The sequence below is a fragment of the Cervus canadensis genome, chromosome 2, assembly GCF_019320065.1.
Source record: "Cervus canadensis isolate Bull #8, Minnesota chromosome 2, ASM1932006v1, whole genome shotgun sequence".
NCBI lineage: Eukaryota > Metazoa > Chordata > Mammalia > Artiodactyla > Cervidae > Cervus > Cervus canadensis.
Genome location: NC_057387.1, coordinates 38,229,933 through 38,249,956, shown reverse-complemented (window position 1 = coordinate 38,249,956; position 20,024 = coordinate 38,229,933). Strand labels below are relative to the sequence as shown.

General features: G+C 31.7%; 2 protein-coding genes across 7 annotated transcripts in view; both read left to right on the top strand.

Annotated features, from left to right (window-relative positions):
• The window catches only part of RNPC3 (RNA binding region (RNP1, RRM) containing 3), a 31,314-nt gene extending 11,453 nt beyond the window's left edge, over positions 1-19,861 (top strand). Inside the window, exons 7-17 of one of the 6 annotated variants that reach the window (XR_006268049.1) lie at positions 156-298; positions 2,098-2,223; positions 4,898-5,049; positions 6,961-7,122; positions 8,181-8,275; positions 8,363-8,421; positions 10,495-10,627; positions 11,326-11,397; positions 13,904-13,971; positions 19,365-19,540; positions 19,708-19,861. Coding sequence is in view for 5 of the 6 variants with exons in the window: in XM_043460485.1 (XP_043316420.1) it covers positions 156-298; positions 2,098-2,223; positions 4,898-5,049; positions 6,961-7,122; positions 8,181-8,275; positions 8,363-8,421; positions 10,495-10,627; positions 11,326-11,385 (930 nt within the window). In the remaining variant the exon portion in view is untranslated. Of the gene's footprint in view, positions 1-155; positions 299-2,097; positions 2,224-4,897; positions 5,050-6,960; positions 7,123-8,180; positions 8,276-8,362; positions 8,422-10,494; positions 10,628-11,325; positions 11,398-12,393; positions 13,236-13,903; positions 17,435-19,364; positions 19,541-19,707 lie in introns of those variants that run through there. The other 5 variants (XM_043460486.1, XM_043460485.1, XM_043460488.1 and 2 more) reach the window with 5 other exon arrangements.
• The window catches only part of LOC122436616 (alpha-amylase 2B), a 66,459-nt gene continuing 66,178 nt past the window's right edge, over positions 19,744-20,024 (top strand). Inside the window, exon 1 of the mRNA XM_043460491.1 lies at positions 19,744-19,867. The gene's annotated coding sequence lies outside the window, so the exon portion shown is untranslated. The remainder of the gene's footprint in view (positions 19,868-20,024) is intronic.

Below are 20,024 nucleotides of genomic sequence, written 5' to 3'. Positions count from 1 at the left end.
AAGTCTACTAAGGCAGGTGTTCCATCAGTATATGTTGAATGTGTAAAAGAAAATTATGAGGAATAGAGAAATGTGAGAATCATGTATCTGAATGGAAATAGTTTTCTATTCTGTAAACATCATAGATTACCATAGTGTTTTTTGTTTTTACTTAGTATGAGGACTATATGCCATTACATGCACCTCTTCCACCTACATCTCCTCAGCCACCAGAGGAACCTCCTTTGCCAGATGAGGATGAGGAATTATCTAGTAAAGAATCAGAATATGAAAGCAGTGATGATGAAGACCGTCAGAGGTATGTAATGTCAAGTGTTTGTGTAGATTCTAATAAACATAGAATATATGAATGAGATTCTCTTACTCTTCTTAAATTTTGCATATAGTTCTTCCTAATTCAGGGTCCTTAGCATTTGTCCATCCCCAGCTCCCCATTATACTATAGATTAAGACCTGAGACTAGAAATCAAGACCTTAGGAAAAATTTTTGCATAACGAGTAATTTTTTTGATTGATAATGTTATAAAATTGATCATCGTTTTTTATTGATTCTGTATTTGAGAACTTGCCCACTTGTTACAGTTTATTTATAACTTCAGCATCAGTAATTGCAGTGCTTTTACGGTCTTCTGGCAGACATGGGCATGTACAGAATGGTGAAAAATTTGAGTTATTTGACATGCACATTGCTAGATGAGGTAGAACAAAGGGACATTCTGTCCTCTTGTTTCAGCTCTTATACTGTAAACAAGGGTCTTTTTCACTGTTTATAAGTACCATGTTTTTCACATTTTTGTGCTGTTTGTTGGTTTTGCTGTTTAAAATGCCCCCAAGTGTAGTGTTGAAGTGCTGTCTAGGGTTTCCAAAATCAAGAGGGCTATGATGTGTTTTATGGAGAAAATTCTGTGTGTTAGGAGACCTGAGTTAGTGCTGTTGACTATGAGTTCAGTGTTATTGAATCAAAAATATATATTAAATAAGATGTTCTTAAAAGTAAACAAACATAAAATGAGGTGTATATTGATCAGTGAATGAAATGTGAGCACATGCTTGCGGGAACCTAATCCTGAATTTCCTCTAGGGACAGTGATTCATTATTCACTAATTCAGTGTTTGCAAAGACTTTATAGAACAAAATCAGGTTGTATTTCTGTTTTGTCAGCTTACTTCCCTGGACTTTATTTACCCCAGAGTAATTTCTAGAGCAACTTCATAGAATTTTATACAAGAATATTCATAATAATTACTGCAAATGAATTATTCTTTTATTGGTTGTTCTTGACGATCTACATATATTTTATTTAAAGCTTCTGGAAAAGAACAATAAGTTGTTAATAATGTTCAGCAGAGCCTAAAATAAAATTAAACTCTGGAGAAATAGAGCTGTGACTAATGGTTTTGAACTTGCTTTGTGGAAACACTGTATCTGATCCTGTGGAAGAGCCGAGAAAGACTAGACAAGATCTATTCTAAATATTCATAATCATAATGCAGATAAGTTATATACAAAGTATCAATTGTCAACCCTTGATTGATTAAGCTACTTTAGAGTATAGTATTTGAAAACTCTGTTTTCAAGAATGGTGTAAGTTATTTATATAAGGATGCTTTCCAACAATTATGCACAAAATGTTTTTAAATAAAGTATTTAAGTCTAGGTTTTCTTTAATAATTAGAATATGAATCAAAATAATTTTACTATGTTTGTAAGGTCTGTTGAATATCAGTCAAGGAAAGAGCAGTAAAGTTACAAAGATTATATTTAGTGTATCTTGTTTAACTTTTTGGCACAAAGTACAGTCATTTATTTGGGCAACTAATAATTTTCATAATAAAACATATCTTTAAAACTTGACAAATTGCAATTAAGAAAATTCCCGGTTCCTTCAAGCTAAGATGAAAATTGGTCAAGGAGATTCATAACTTGAGCTTTTGTCAAATGAAATATATCTTAAATTATGACTTAGAGATTCTACTTAAGCTATACAAATCATTTTATAATTTATAAGCTCAAATAAAAATTTAAGCTTAACAAAAGCAATGGTAAATAACTGGGCTTTTACATAAATCTTATTTACTTTTCTTTCGCTAATGTAGAATGACCAAACTAATGGAACTGGCAAATCTTCAGCCCAAAAGACCAAAACCAGTAAAGCAGCGCCATGTGAGAAAAAAGAGAAAAATAAAGGATATGTTGAATATATCATCATCTATTTCACACAGGTAGTTTTGTTCTAGATTATAGGATAACGGTTCTTTCTATACTTTGTTTAATTGCTTAACTGAAATCATTTCTCATTCTGACTTTTATCAGTCCATTTGGCTTACCAGTGATTTCTTATTTGCCAAATTCACAAGTATCCCTAATTTTCTCAAAGTTGACCAGCATTTGATACTATTGACTATGCCAGGTTTCAAAATTGTCCACCTTTAATTTTTTTGTTTCTCATCTTAACTCTGTCTCTTCCTGTTTTTCTTCATACTTTTTTCTTTTGTGACTTTCACTCACTCACTCACTCGCTTTTTAAGTATTGGATTCCATTTACTCCTGTCTGTGGTCATTTTCCATTCATATGTTTTTACTACTTGTTAATATCATTAATTTTTATGATTTACCTGTTGTAGCTGATAGATTCCAAATCTCCATCTGTAGATTTAAACTCCTGAGTTCCAAAGTCTTTATTTCCAGTTTCCTGTTTGTATACTCAATGTCTTATATGCACTTAAGGTATTATTCAAAACAAAATTAATTTACTTTATCTCTTTCTCTTCCTGTACTGACAGTTTTGATAATGGCATCAACAGTGTGCTTACATGAAAGTTTGTTAGTTTTTCCTAACTTCACTGCCTAATATCAAACATTTTTTTGCTTCAAAGTACCCTAGCAGGTAAAAGTTCACATGGCTTAGCACACAGAACCCACCTTTAAATATTCAATGTGTGATAAGTTTTATGCTAAATATTGTGGGGTTTGGAGTATGCTTCCAAAGCTCAGTGCTACCTTTTCAAACAGTGAGTTAATGGTCTTATGGACAGGTAAAACATACGCACAGATGACTATTGTATTAGCATTTATAATATTAAATGTTATAACAAGATGTAACTGAGAATGTATGATTGTGAGAAAGGAGAGATCACAGCCAGTTAAGAAATCTGGAAAGATTTTAAGACAGAGGAGACAGTTTGAGCTGGGCTTGAAGGAGGAGCGGCAAAAATGGGTTAGGGAAGAGAGATCCAATTTGAATAAAAAAGTACATTTCCAGAGGTAAGGCAGTTTGGTGCGTAGGAATAGAAATGAAAGGGAAAGCTAGAAGGATGTGGAGATACCTGCCTTCCTTAAATGTTATGTTACGATATTTGAATACATTGAAGGAACTGTTTTAATACCACTGACATTAAAAAGTTAAAAATTTCTCTCAGATTTTATCATCTTACAGTAAGCTTTCAGGAAATACACTGATTTTGGGGTGATGATCAGGGCTATAAGTATGAAAGAATTTTATTAGATATAAATTAATTTCCCACTATGTCTTAAACTTTGTGTTAGAACAGAGAAATTGCCAGTGAAATAGTGTTTATTACTGTGTATTTTGTTTGAAATGTATTATCCCTTTTGACTGATGATCTGACATTTTGCATTAACAAATTTTTTTTTGAAATTATGGTAGAAATTATTAGCCTGTTTACCATGGATTTCTGTGTACTTAGATATCTTAATCAGTGAAAATTGCCATTAATTACAGTTTTAATTCTATTCAGCTTTTCTACAAGGTAAATTTACTTTGAACTTGTAAGTAACTTCATAAATAGAGAAAAGTTTGTTAAAGTTATGTTTTTACATTTTTATAGGAGTGGGTCTTTAATCTTTGGATTTTTTAGAATTATTTTCTCATGTTAAGTGTACATAATATGATGCATATTTCCCACCTATGTATGTTTTGATATCACAGTCCCATGCTTTTAATTTCTATAACAGCACCAAGCAATTAAAAACTAATATAGTTGACCCTTAAACAATGTGGGTTTTAACTATGTGGGTCCACTTATATTTATGCAGATTGTTTCAGTAAATACTACAGTACTACATGATCTGAGGTTGGTTAAGTCCATGGATATGGATCCATGAATACAGAGGAACCATGGATATGGAAGGTTGATGAAGTTATATACATACAGATGTTTTACTGCTGTGGGGTCAGGGCCCTTAACCTCTTGAGTTGTTCAAAGGTCAGCTGTAATGTGAACCAATTAAATTTACCAGTGGCTACATTAAAAGATGAAATTAATTTTAATAATGTATTTTATTGAACCAGTTATACCTGAACTGTTATTTCAAAATACAATTAATATAAAACATTATTGAAATGTTTTACATTTCTTTTTTTCCATACAAAGTTGTCAAATCTGGTGTATATTTTGTACTTAGAACATAAGTACAGATTAGAACATAAGCAAGATTTCAAGTGCTTATTAGCCACATGTGGCTTATGGCTACTCCGTTGGCCAGCATAGATTTATTACATATAGTATATAGAATACAGTGCATAAAATACTTACATTAATCATAGAGTGAACTTTTTTGCATATTGGCCAATATCCTGACGTTCAGGATCAATAGTCTTCAAGTTCTATCTCTGTCTTTTACTGACTGACTTTATGCAATTATTTAACATCCTTTAACCTCAAACTCCTTACCTGTCTAAACTAAGAATTTAATAATATCCATATGAGAATAGTTGTTAGGATTTTTAAAGTATTAAGTATAAGTTACTTTGTTCAGTGCCTCTAGTGTGTTTTATTAGTGTTAATGTTTTAAATTTAAAGTTAATATGAAATAACATTTTTCTCAAAATTTTGTTTGCAATTACAAAGTAATGCTATGATTGTTTATAAACAGCAGTTTACATCCAGTGTTGTTACCTTCGGATGTATTTGACCAACCACAACCTGTAGGTAATAAAAAAATTGAATTCCATATATCTACTGACATGCAAGCTGCATTTAAGAAAGATTTAGAAAAGCAACAAAATTGTGAAGAAGAAAATTGTGGTAAGCATATTCTAGTTCTTTAACATGCTATGTAAAAATTTTTCTCAATCAGTTTTTTGTGTTAGAATTAAATTTTGTGTGCTTCTGTTTTTAGTATTTGTGAGTATATTTAAAATGTACAATTAGGTCTTCCTTAGTGTCATGGAATACTATTCATTTTAAACTTTTTAAATAAAACTAAAATTGGTTCTAAATGTGTTACCTTTTACTAGTAATGAACTCTAGGGTGAAATTTAGTCTGGTTTTTGCTGATGTTTATTTATGCGAAAAATATAAGTGTTTCTTGTACTGAGTTATTTTTCACTGCTTACTAAATGTGTGATGCTCTGTGGTTTTACTAGTATAGTTGAATTACTGGTTAGGAAAACAAGCTGTGAAATCTTTTGTAGGTTTCATGTAGATTTTTTTTAATCCAAAAGACACGGAAGGTTGTTAAGCAAGATACCATTCTTCAGTTTAAAGATAATATATTGATATTACAGATTTTTTTTTCCTGCTTATTTTAAACATTAATTTGATATTATACTACAATGTCATTTCTTTTAATTTTTAAATTTTAGAAATAATACCAGCCTATAGACAATACAATCAGAACAGAAGCCTGTGAAGTTTTAAAAAGTTAACACCTCAAACCCCACTTTTCCCTATCTGACTACTTAGAGATAAGCATTGTTAGTAATTTGATATGAAGATAGTCCTTCCAGATCTTATCCTATGCTTGTGTATAAACATTTTATTTTCTCTTCTTTTTTTAAAAATAGTCATCATAGGTTACTTTTTGAGGCTGCATTGCACTCTACAGTATAGTTATGCAAATGTTTCATCAAAATCTATTGATAGAAGTTGAGGTTTTCATTTTTTTTATTACTACAGAAATTCTGGTATGTACATTTTTGTACATATATCTTCAAGCACTTAAATGAATATAGGGTAGAGATCTAGTAAGTATTGCAAATGTACTGAATGAATAGCTAGTTTTAGTCTTGTCTCTCTGATGGTAGTGAGAACATGTTGCCTTTACAGATAGCTAATTTTTTTTTGTTTCAGTGTCTGTATTTGATGGCTAGTCACCCTTTGACACAAATTTCTATTTTTTTAAGCATAATTTACTCAAAGACTTATCTCTTATTGAGGGGCGTGGCAGTCATCCCATTCTGCATCAATGTAGAGTAATGGTGAATAAACAATGAAAACAGTTTTAAAGGTTCTTTTCTTACTGATGCCTTCAGGCCACAGGAGATCTCTTGGCACAATAGTTTTGCTGCATTAGGAGGAGACTTTTAAGATCCTAAGTGTGGCATTATTTGCATCATTTTCATAGCTTTTTTAAGGTTTTGTTTGCCTTTTTAGGTAGTATAACTGGGAATTTTTCTACTGCATGTTTAATCCTGTCCTTCCCAACCCTCTACCCCAAATCAGTTTAACTTTCGCTGAAGCTAAAATTCATGTTTTCTGAATGAAATTCATTATATTGCTATGTTGTGAATTAAAAACTTATAATGATTTTAATTTTCCTAATTGAGTAAGTGTGCAAATACATATTTTTCCTGACTTCTTGTAGGACCACCATTAGTATTGATCTTTTTTTTTTTTTGGTGGGGAGAGGTATAATGGATTTTTTTTTTGTTTTTGTTTTTTTTTAGTATCCTCAAATGGAAGTGTCTTATTTTATGATTTTTATGTTATAGTGTCAGAGTTGAATAGTTGTGATAGAAACCATATGGCCTGCAAAAGCTAAAATATTTACTGCTTGAACCTTTATAGAAAAAGATTGCTCACCCCTGTTTCAAAGCATTGAGAAAAACACCAAAGAGGTTTAGTGCTAGAAGATATTGTAAAAATTAAAAATGGAAAAGAAAAACTATTTTGAAGGGAAGATTTTTAACGACTAACATCAATGTTAACTCTTAGACTTACCTGCTACTGAAGCTGATGCATCTAATATAGGATTCGGAAAAATCTTCCCCCAACCAAATTTGAACACCGCAGAGGAGATTAAAGATGACTCTGATGAAATGCCATCAGAATGTATTTCTAGAAGGGAGTTGGAAAAGGGCAGAATTTCTCGAGAAGGTAATTTCATGAAATAAATCAGAATTTACTTTCTATTTTACACTTCTTTGGCCCTTCAGAAACAAAACAAATCTCTTCATGTTATTTACTTTAACTAAAGCATGTACTTCAAGACATCTCTGCAGTTAAATGTTTTTAATCATCACTTTTGGTTTTTAGTGCTCATACTTTATAGGGAAGAAAGTATTCCTCAATACAATGTTCCCAGAGTATATTTGTTTGGAAGAATGTTTTCATTTCTGAAACTTTTATATGACATCTTAAGTCAGTATGACCAACAGTCTGGAATTCTGTATTCAGGTCACAGTTGATATCACAATACTGTGTCTGAGATGTATGCAAAGCAGTTGTTTGTCTAAAATATAGTTTTAACTCTTTGGTAATTAAAAGCCTGTGTTTATGAATTTTATATCCTAATATGATAGCTTTTTACTTCTAATGGATTTTTTTCCTATTTTAGTATATCTTAAAATATTTAGGGATTTTAGATTGACGTGTGACACATTATAATTTTTTCATAATATCGGGAAACAGACTTCCAAATCGCATTTTTGCTTAAACATATAGTTGTCAGGAATACATTTCAGAGACTAAATAGAAGTAGCTACATAGAGATTCAGAACCCACAGTTTGTTTGAAATTCTTGATAATTACATTGTAAGTAATTTATTTTACATTTGAATATATTGGTGTCTAGTACTTAGATTGACTTTAATCAGAACAATAACACAGATGTTTGATAGCATCTTTATTTGCTTCAGTCTTTCAAATAAAGTAACTCATTCTTAAAATTAAACTTTAAAGCGCTTTAATGAAAATATTTTATCAGATACATTTTAGTTATTCTAGATGCCTGAAATTTTTTAACTTATCACTTTAGATTTTTAATGGATATTTTTATGCCATTAGTAACATTGTCATTAATTTCTATGATTTTAACATTTTCTTAATGCTTGTCTATTTAGCAGTTATATTTGAATGCTGTTAAGTTTTTCTTGAAAAAAATTGATGAAGCTGTCTTAATTTTATATCTTTGTTTTGCTTTGTTTTTATGTAAGAAATGGAAAATCTTTCAGTTTTTAGAAGTTACGAACCTGGTGAACCAAACTGTAGAATTTATGTAAAGAATTTAGCTAAACATGTTCAGGAAAAGGTAAGCTGAAATTTATAAATTGGTTTTATTATTTTGCATGTTTTCCCCTGGTTTTCCTCATTGGTCTTTTCTTTGTTGAAATTCTAGGACCTTAAATTTATTTTTGGAAGATATGTTGACTTTTCATCAGAAACACAGCGGATAATGTAAGTGGCATGTATATTCTCAAATTATGTTTTGTTTTTACTCTGTTAGAAATTAACCCTTTTTTAATATCATTTTCCCTTTAGCGATTAAAATTATATGAAGAAATTGCTCATATCTGTTGCATAATTAATCTTTTAGACATCTAGATCAGGATTCAGCAAATTTCTTTTTAAATAGTAAAAATTTAATATTTTTATATTAAAATATTACAGTGTCTGTTGCAACTACTCAGTTTTGTCTTTGTAGCATGAAAGCAGCTCTAAACAATATATAAATGAATATTAATGACTGAGTTCCATAAAACATTAATAGAAACAGGTTTCATCATAAATTCTAGACTTCTTCCCTAACCCTGAAGCGGTGGTTCTCAAACTTTAACCTGCCTAAAAGTTTAGTAAAACCATTTCCTTGGTCCATCCCTAGAAAGGATGGTTTTCTAAGCTGAGATAGGGTGGATATATTTGTGTTTCTAAAAAGCCTGTGGATAATGCCAGAGCTGCTGGTCCAAAGATTAGATTTTGAAAACTAGTGTTTTAATGACTAATCCAGGAGTATATGGTACGAAAGCCAAGTGTTTAGATTCTTACTGTGGTGGTAGCTTCTCTTCTTTCAGTTGGAAAGACTGAAAATTGGAAAGACTTCCAATTTTATGAGTGCAAAAGAGAAGGATATGATTGTAAATGATTTAAAAGCTAATGTTTGAAGTTAGAATTTCATTCTTTGAAATTTTATAATTAGTTAACTCTAAAATATGTATGGCCTTGGCCATATAAATTAGAAGTAAAAATTAGAAAATGTAAGGAGGGAGACTCTTGAAGTTAGCTAGAGAAGTGACTAATGTAAAATTAATATTTTTAAAGTCTTAACCTGGGCAGTGTACTTCTTTAAATAAGCATACACTATGTTTTAAAATTGTCCATTTATATTCATCAGTGGCAGATACCTCTTTTTATCAGGACACCAAAAGTTTATTCTGCTGGATGTGCAAATACTAACCCTTGTTCTTGTTGTTGCCTTTGTATAAGCGGAAAAAATTTAAAAATATTTACATTTGAATATATTGGTGTCTAGTACTTAGGTGTCACACACTTTGTGTGTGTGTGTGTGTGTGTGTGTGAATGTATGTATGTCACAAACAAATGTGTTATTGTGTGTGTCTATATATATATGCATGTGTCTGTGTGTATATGTATATTCCATGTTTATGCATCCTTTCTATTTCCAGTATTGCCTCCCATTACCATTTGAGAGGAAAAATAATTCTGTATTGAGAAACTGTACACATCAAAATGATAAATTAATAATTGTTTCCTGTGGGACTAGTCTTGTGAATTTTTTAGAAAAAAACTTGACTGCACATTTTGATTCTTAAAAATTCTTTATATGCTTTTGCTAGTCTCAGAGACTAAATGTTAGGCAGTACTTTAGTTTTAAATTATAGTCTGTTTTTTAAGTAGTTTAGAGTATAGTTAGCTCCCCCAAAATGTTGACAGCTATACACTAGGGAATAATGACTAACTTGGAATACAAAATCTGGTTTGTGTTTTTGGCCCTAACTTTAGCTCTCAATGTAACACTGAAGAATTCACTCAGTCTCTGTACACATCGTCTGTAAAATGGTGATTTTTGACTAGGTGATCAATAAGGTCCCTTTCTCCTCTGAAATTCCATGTTAATTTTCTATAGTTTCTGTCAACCCTTTTATTCCTCATCGTATAGTTGTTTTTCTCACTTGAGTAAACAGTATTAAATTGGCTGCATAAAACTTTTAAAAAAGAGAGATAAAAGAAAAACTTATTTACTTTTATAGTTGCAAGTAGTATGATTTTTTAAATCACATATGCTTTTATAATAGTTAAAAAATGATAAGAACATCAACTTACATCACCTACTTATGAAAACAATTTTAAAACAGAATATAAAATATAATTTTAGAAAGCCTAAGTAATGTGCGAATCAGATAGTATAGTCATTTTTATTCTGAAATAGCAGAATTTTAACACATTCCCATTCACAATCAGAATTCTTTGACATTCTTTGAGTCAAAACATTCTTTCTTCCTTGACTTTTAGGTTTGATATACGCTTGATGAAAGAAGGTCGCATGAAAGGACAAGCTTTCATTGGACTTCCAAATGAAAAAGCAGCAGCAAAAGCGTTAAAGGAAGCTAATGGATATGTTCTTTTTGGAAAACCTATGGTGGTTGTATCCTTCAAATTAGTTGGTTCCAGATTGAGTTTATAGCAGTAAGGGTATAGTTGAAACTAATTTTTATATTATGCTTTGGAAATCTCAGCAGCTTGCATTCCAGCTTGAGAATATTCAGTTATAAATATTTATAATATAAACATTTGAGTCAGATGACAATGTTATTTAGATTTTTATCAGAAAATAAGCATAATGAGGCTATTAAAATCCAGCCAAGTCTAAACATTTTATTTAATACCTAAAATATATATACTCATGCTAAACCAAAGATAGTACAGTATCCAGAAGTACATTAGAATCCTTAAAAGGAAGATATGATTCATTGTACTTCAGTTTTATATTTTATTGCATTGTAATTCATATTTATGTTTAAGAATTTTAATAACAATATATCATTGATTAGCCATCGTATTTTCTGCAGTTAATGCAATTTCAAGCTAGAAATCAGTGGGATAAATGAAGGAGCAGAGGTCTAGGTGTAAAAAATGACTAAACGAAAGGAAAAATTTTTTGCTTCTCCCCCAGATCGTAGACAGCTAGGAGGCATTCAAGAAATACCTACAAACGACTGAGTAGGAAGACAAATAAGAGAAATTAAAAGCTCTGCTGCTACCCTACATTAGGATGTTCTTGATAATTCTTTAGAAAAGATTGCTTTCATGTTTCTAAAGGAAACCTTAATTTTTAAATATTAGCAATTTGCTCGATCTGCTAGACCAAAACAAGATTCTAAAGAAGGAAAAAGAAAGTGTTAAAAATTAGTAAAGGTAAGTGTGGAGATAACATACTAAAAGGATGACTTTCTTGAGAAAAAATTAAGAAAGGATAATAGCCTGAGTAATGTTTTTAAAGAACCCATCACTCTGACCGTCTAACTATGCTGTTAATTTTCATTAAACTTCACAATTCTGGAATAAAGCTCATTTGTATGTAAAAAATTAAATTTGGAGAGAACAAATTTTATAAGGGCAATGTATCTTTAATATTCTTAATTTACTTTCTTTTCTTAGAATAAATCAGTACTTCTTAAATTTTAACGTGTATTATAATCACCTAGAGAGCCTGTTAAAACACAGATTACTGGGTTTCCTCTAACCCCCATACAGAATTTCTGACTCAGTAGTTCTGCAAGGGTGTTTGGCCTTGGGTTATCAGTTTTCCTAGTTTTCCTGTGAATAAGATTTTCTAGGATACTGGACTTTTTAATGCTAACATTGGGAAAATGTCTGCCAAGTTAGGACAAGTTGGTTATGGTTGGTGAGACATGAGAATTTGCATTGCTAATTTCTAATTGTCCTCCTCACAGAAATATGTCCATATTTTTTGGAATGAAGTATTTCATCTTTCAAATAAGTAATTTGAATTCATAATTAAGTAATTTAATAATTAAAAATGGGAAAATGAAGCATTTTATGTCAATGTTGATTTAAGAAAGATGAGTGGAAATACATTCATTTTGTTTTAAATCTTTCTGCTTTAGAATAATGGAAGAACATGAATAAATGGGCCAAAATTACTCATGGTTAAGCTGAAAAAATTATATAAAGTTTTGCTAATGTTTATTCCTTTTGGGAGGCACCTTGAATATTTGAATTTTGTAGTAAAGTATCTATATACTGGTATAGTCAGATATCTTACAAATACCTTAGAAGAACAAATGAAAATAAACCATTTTCTGTGTGTGTTTAAAGTAAACATTTATTTGTAAATCTAACATGAAATATGAGAAAAAAATTAAACTGCATTCTGCTGTTCCTCTTTAGAAGCATCCCTGCGTAAATACTGCTGTAATACTGTCATACAAAGTGTATCCTTTCTTGTCGTATCCTTTTGGGGCAGTGTTTTTTTATTTTCCTAGAAGTGTTTTGTCTCTCCCCAACCCACTGATCCAGCTTAAGCAATATATTTTTTTTTTTACAATGTATTGAAATTAAGTATTTCTAAAATTATCTGTGTTGATTGAACAAATCTTTTATGTGGTTTTTAGATTTGTTGCTGAATTTTCTATGCTATCCTTTAGGTTATGTAGTTTTTCCAGAGAAAGTTAGTGAATCAGGTCAACTTACTTACTTGGAGAATGGATGCATTTACTTTAACACAGATTTTCTTCTTCTATTTATATATTTTCTAAGTCTAATTGAGTAACATAAATGCTCTCTCTTTCATGATGTATCTGGTTTAGGTGTTCTATATAACCTGTTATAAAATTTGACTGGGGAAAGGGTTTTTCCCCCCTATAAAAAATACATATGTTGAAAATTTAAATAACTGAATTTCAGTGTGAATTCCAGATAAAAGTAGCAAACATCTGAGGTTTTATTATGGAAATCTCCTTTGAGATAGCAAGTGGAAGTATCTTTTTTCCCTTTCTTTTTCTAAACAAAATAAAAGGATTGAGAAAAGAGTAGCAGAGAGGGAAAAAGATAAAGTTGACTCAGGGTAGCACAATAAGCGGAAAGAAACAGTTCTGGTAGATATGTAAGAGCAGTGGTTTCCAGACCGGTTGATAATCAGAACCACCCAAACAGTGGTTCTCAATTTTCACTGCATATTAGAATGACTTGCAGAACTTAAAAAAAAAAAAAAAAAAAAAACTAAAGAAAAATAATAAAGTAAAAAGTATTTTGCTTGGATTTCTTCCTAGAGTTTTGTTTTAATTGGTCTGTATTTCTGCGTAGATATCAGTATTTTCTAACCTCACAGAGTATTGGTTCTAATGTACAACCAAGGTTGAGAACCACTGAGGAAGGATTTTTATACATTAAGATTCCAGGATTCTATCATAGAACTAATAGATGAGAATCTCTGGAATCAGGACCAAGAATCTAATTTTCCCTTAGTGGTTCTAAGGACTGACCAATTTGAATACTGCTTTGTTAGATTAAACTGATTACATGGATCCAAGACATTACCCTAGCCATCTAAACTTTTATTAGTAGGAAAATAACAGCATTGGAGGATTTACATCCCTTTTCTTGCAAATCCTACTAATAGTACTATGAAAACAACACAAAATTCTGTTGTTAATCATTATCACTCAGAGTACCAAAAGCAGGAAATAGTGAAGTTGCTGTTGCTTTTTGCTATTGGCACAGTTAAAATTTTTATTTTTTTAATGTTATGTCAGTTTATATGCTGTTAGATAATTAAAATTTTGTTGCACTGACATGATTCACTAATTTTCTAAATATAAATGTTCTAGCTTTTAGTTATTCTAGAACTAGTGAACTATTTAATAATCATTATTTTTAATGAATTTTTATGGTGTTTTAGGTACCTTTTATCTCTCAAGTGCTTTCCACCTTTGTGGAGATGAAATTGACCACCTGGACTATGGAACTGTGCGTAATAGCTTTTAAAGTGTATTTAAAAATTAAATCTGTATGCATTCAAATCAGTTTATTAGAGATCTGTCACATGTATTTTAATCATCTTCCTCATATAATAAATTATTTTCTTTCCAATTAAAATAATGATCTTAATTTTTCTTTGTTATTTATATGTTGAGGAAAGTGTAATTTGATAATTACATAAATTTTTTTATCAAATAATTTTATAATACTAAATAGAAATTTTCTTTTATGGTTACAAATATTGCCCTTTTTCATTCTCACTTGTATACTGATGCACTTAACACTTTTTTTTATAGTAATCTTATTTTTTGTAATTATTCTCAGAGTAGTTCTGCTTGGCTGAGTTTTGATGATTTTGATGTTGTTGTTTTGATTTTGTTTTTTCTCTTAAGTGGTGGGGGATTTTTCACAGGTTAGGGAATTTGTATACTTGCCCTAACAGTTTTTCATTGTTGTGTCTCCCCGTGTATCAGAATGTCACGCAGTGGTATAAATGTTTCCTATATAAAATTATTCTGTTCCCTTAGTAAAATTAACTTCAGCTCTATGTTAAGTAGGAAACATTGATATGTTTTATTGGATTTGTTCTGGTTGATACTCTTCTGTGAGTATGTAGTAACAGTTTTACCTTAGAGTCACTTAGATCTTTGTTAGAATGATGTTGTATATTACAGCTTCTTCCCTTTTACTCATAGCTTTGTGAAATAAGGTAAGTGAAAAGTTTAAAGGTAGGAAATAGAAGAATGGAGATTTGAACCCTGGCACATGCTAATATTTAGATGTCAAGTGGTAAGAAAACTTGACTAAGAGTAGGTAAACCCAAATGAAGAAAGAAGCTCAACTAGGAAGGAGTGATTAAATATGTTAGGTCTGTTGATGATGCAAGAAAGATGAGTTCCAAAGACAACTTTGTTAAGGAGTCTTGCTCTCTGAGGGAATAGTGAAATGGGTTGTTAATACAGGGGGATATAGTATCAAGAAGGTTTTGTTTTTATTTGATAAAGATCGAAAATATAGCAGATTTGTATGGCCTAATGTAGTAGAGAAAAAACAAAGACATGATGCAGGAGTGAGAGAAATGTCACTGGAACCATAGATATGGTGTATAAATAGAAGGGTTAGTTTTAAAGATGGGTGTGTAAACAGCTCATTAATAGCAGTGGAAGGAAGGGCAGATTATAAAGATCTAGATATTTGCAGTTTGGTATATCTAATGGGAGCATATACAATTTTTGTTATATTTTCTCAGTTAATAGGAAGCAAGGTCATGAAGTAGAGGGATGAAGTGTTGGGGAAAAATGGATTGAGGAAAGATGTAATATAGATATTTAGGGAAGTGAGAAAAAGACACTTAGAAGGATTGCTGGATATTACTTAAAAAGTGCCTACTTGAAGTCCATGGTTGTTAATTTAATTGAGATCAGTCAGTGTGGTTTTGTGTTTTTCCCAGTTTAGCCTTTGTACTGCTATTGAGTGGACAGTCAGATTTTTAAAGTTGGAATTTCCTCACATGAATATAACAAAAAGGGAGAAGGGGAAAGGTGTTGACATAATCAAAAGAATGATTATGAAGGAGGGACATGGAAAGTAATCTGGTAATGAGCAAATTGAGAAAATGGAGTTTCAGGCACAATGGAGAAATGGTATGATCCATTGAGATTGCAGTGTGGTTGAAGATGTGTTGTTATTTCCTAGAGGTAGGAAATTTGGGAGGTTGAAATAGAGTAATGGACTGAGATTGAAAATATTAGAGTACCGTAATTAGTAACTTCTAGAATATGAGTATGGTAGTTGAGTGAAAGTGAGGTTATGTAAAGATATGAATTCAAGAAATTAAGAAACTTGGATATTGAAAGGATCATATGCGTTTTTTGAAATGATCATTAATTATGATAGGAATAGTGAGCCAAAAGCTAAATTATTCCTTGGAATGTGTAAATTTGTCAGGTTTATGACAGTCCACTCCACTATTCTTGCCTGGAGAATCCCATGGACAGAGGAGCCTGGTGGGCTACAGTCCATGGGGTCGCAAAGAGTTGGACACAACTGAGTGACTAACACAAACACACCAAAAAAGAATATTTTTTAAAATCAACCTAAATAAAACCCTGGAGTCCCTGTCCTGCTATAGTGTTAAGAATTTCAGCCTTAATAGTTCACTGAAAAATAGTGTTTTTAAAGTGGTTTTACAGGTATAGATTCTAAATTCAAATCTTGTGTCCATGCCTTAGTTGCTTTAAGACTTTTTTTTCCCATTTTCCATGGGAATAATAAAAATGGCTACCATGGGATTGTTATAAAGATGATTAGATGGATATAAAATACTTAAGTCTGGTGTTGTGTGTGTGTGTATATATATAAAGAGAGAGAGAGTCACATTTTCAATAAATATTAGCTCTCATAGTGGTGGTTGTGGTGGTTCTCAACTCACCCTGATACTGAAGGTGATATAAAAATTCTGAGATTTTCAGTAAAAATTCAGTCATCTTTCCACCTCAATTATCACTGAGATGCCCAGATTCTTCCTTGCCACACCTAGGGAGCAGGAAACTATTTGAAAAGTTTTGGATCTTTGGTGTCTAGAAATTATGGAGATGGAGAAGTACTTACATAGCAAAAGCCCAAATAGCTAGTCCGTCATTGGATTTTTCAGTTACTTTAAATAATAGTAACTTTTTCCTTTTGCCAGAGAGATTTGGCACACTGGCCAAGTGTGGGTCAGACATTTCACCTGTGAGGCAAGAAGTGAAGTTTCATATAAAACATGTGACTTGAAAGTTGGGAATAGGCTTGTTCTCTCAAGGAAAAGCATAGCATTGTAAAATCAAAAAAGAAACTTAGATATTAGGCAGCCAAAAACAAATGTTTTGCTACAATATGAAGTCTATAAAACTCTTTTTTCCATGTGGTTGTTTTCCATTTATGCCTTTTACAAGGGCCTGGGCTGGTGTAAAGCAAAGGAGGTTCCTAGGGTGTAAAATTTAAGGAGGCATATACTTTCAAGTAATTCAAGTGCTCTTCACCTTATCCTAGTCATTAACAGAATGAGCATAATCCTGATTATGTAAATCAACAAATTAAAGGAAAAAAAAAGATAGCATGCAAGTTGGGCTTCCCTGGTGGTTCAGTGGTAAAGAATCTGCCTGCCAATACAGGAGACGTGGGTTCAATCCCTGGGTCAGGAATATCCCCTGGAGAAGGAAACGGCAACCCACTCCAGTATTCTTGCCTGGGAAATCCCATGGACAGAGGAGCCTGGCGGGCTACTGTCCAAGGGGTTGCAAAAGAATTGGACACGACTTAGCAACTAGACAACAACAGCAAAGCATACAAGTTGCTGGTTTAGATGATTTGGAAAGTATTTGCTGTGCAAGTGAAACTCCTTCAAAAACCAGTGTCTTAAAAAAAAAAAAAAAAAACAGTGTCTTGAGAGATTAAGTCTTTGAAATTTGAAAGGAAGTAAGGGAAAGGAATCAATACCTATTAAGGACCTAAAATTTTAAAGACATTGTACTGAGTGTTTCAGATCAGTTCAGTTGCTCAGTCGTATCTGACTCTTTGTGACCCCATGAACCATAGCACGCCAGGCCTCCCTGTTCATCACCAGCTCCCAGAGTTTACCCAAACTCATGTCCATTGAGTCAGTGATGCCATCCAACCATCTCATCCTCCATTGTCCCCTTCTCCTCCTACCCTCAATCTTTCCCAGCATCAGTCTTTTCAAATGAGTCAGCTCTTCACATCAGGTGGCCAAAGTGTTGAAGTTTCAGCTTCAACATCAGTCCTTCTGATGAACACCCAGGACTGATCTCCTGTAGGATGGACTGGTTGGATCTCCTTGCAGTCCAAGGGACTCTCTGTTTATGTATAGTAATTTGACCTTCTAACACCCTATAAGAAGAGAACACTTCCCTTTGTGAGTAATGAAGTTTTTTGATAAACTTCAAATCTAAGTTAATAAGATACTTTATTACATTTAATTGTTTTTACTAATGCATGTAAAGCAAAAGATAGTGACTTCAGAAGGATTGTTCAGTAGAGATGACAGCTAAACTACATGTGTTAGGCACATAAGAGACAGAACTGATGATTCTCAGAAATAGATATAGAATTCCCACCCCCATAACTTAAGCTACTATATATTATACACTGGAATTTCCTGAAAGCAAACTATAGTAGAGATACAGCATTCACACAAAGGATAGTATAGGGAATTTAGAATAAACAACCAAGACTCACCAAATACTGAAAAAGTACTAGGAAAAAGAGATTCTGTACCCACTGAGCTCAAGCTTTAATACTATGGGAAAAAACTGGGAGATCAATGAAGTATCTTTGATTTAATATACAAAGATTTAAAGGGATGAGAATGTTTAAAAATATATGTGTATATTTATATGTATATCAGAAATCAGTAAAAGGGTATTTGACTACATAGGACATTTCTTTTTTATTACATTATGGTATGGCATCAATATACCACTTCTCTAGTACTTATATTCTAGGATCTTTGAAAATTTAAGAATTGCAGGAGAAAATATGAACAGCTGATTAATTTCTGTATCATGAATCTTTTCAGAGCTTAATATGATACATAAAATGTTATATATTATTTATGAAAACATTTAATATCTTTCTGTGTAAGAAAAAGATGGAGGGGAAAGAGAGTGAAATTTGAGTGGGTTGTTCTCTCTCTCTATATATATATTGGAATTTTCTTTTAAAAACGTATTTGAATATTTTTCTAAATGTTAGCATTATTAAATTTGGGTCTTGGGATATGGAGTCTGTTACACTTTTTCACACTTTTCTGTATGACAAATATATCACCTCTTAAATGAAAAATAAAATAATGAAACACCTCTAATCCAGTGTTTCTTAGCCATTTTTTGCCCTTCTACCTCCATGAATTTTTAGACTTTTTTTTTTTTTCCTAATCATCCTTATGAAATTTTAATACCACAGTATAATGTTATGTCTCTTTTGGACTTTGTATCTGTTCTTATGTTTTTAAAAGAGTAAGGTTTTTCTTCCTGCCCAACCCAGTGAACTAACCAGCAGTAGAATTTAGAAGATAATTATTCTTATTAGCAAGCTAAGAATCTTAAATCATGTAATTCTCTGATCTTAGCTGAGCAAAATCAGATACTGGTAACAGAAATATCTGAAAAAAGTTCAAGTTCCTAGATATTAAGTAATGCATTTCCACGTTTTATATATATGGATCAAGATAGACTTTTTAAGAGAAATTGGAAAGTATTTGAATGAAAATGAAAATATGGCATCAAAATTTGGGAACTCCAGCTGAAAGGAGGGTTTTTAAGAGAATTTGGCTTTATTAGAAAAGAAGAAAACTAACAAATTTAACCTTCTACCCTAAGGAACTAGAAAAAGAATAAACAATACAGAACAAGGAAATAATGAAAACAATTATACATCAGTGAACTTGTAGACAGAAAAGAGTTGAAAATACTGGAAACAGAACTAGTTCCTGAGAAGATCAATTGAAACAGTTCTGGCCTGACAGCAAAGGAAAACTGCTCTTCTCTCTCAGGTTGTAAGTACATGATACTGGAGTATTTTTAGTAAATTTATTTCCATAAATATGGCAACTTTGATGAAATGAGCCAACTTCCTGAAAATATTTAACTAAACTTATATGAGAAGCAGGTAACCTACTTCTCAATTCTGAATAATTCCATATCTAATAAATTTACTTTGTAGTTAAAAGTCTCCCTGGAGGCCTGAAGAGCTTGACTTGTGAATTCTGCCAAGCATTAAATGAAGAAACCAACAACAATGTACAACAAAACACTTCCAGATTCATGTTAAGAGGCCTGCAGTACCTTGGTCATAAAAAAAAGACTATGTGTTTCTATTTCTCGTAAGTATAGATGTAAAAATCTGCAACAAAATATTAGCAAGTTGAATCAAGCAATATGTAAAAAGGATTTAAATCATGACCAAGAGAACTTTATATTGGGAAAGGCAGTCTGTTGAACCTTTTGAAATCAATAAATGTTTACTCATTCTGTCAGCAG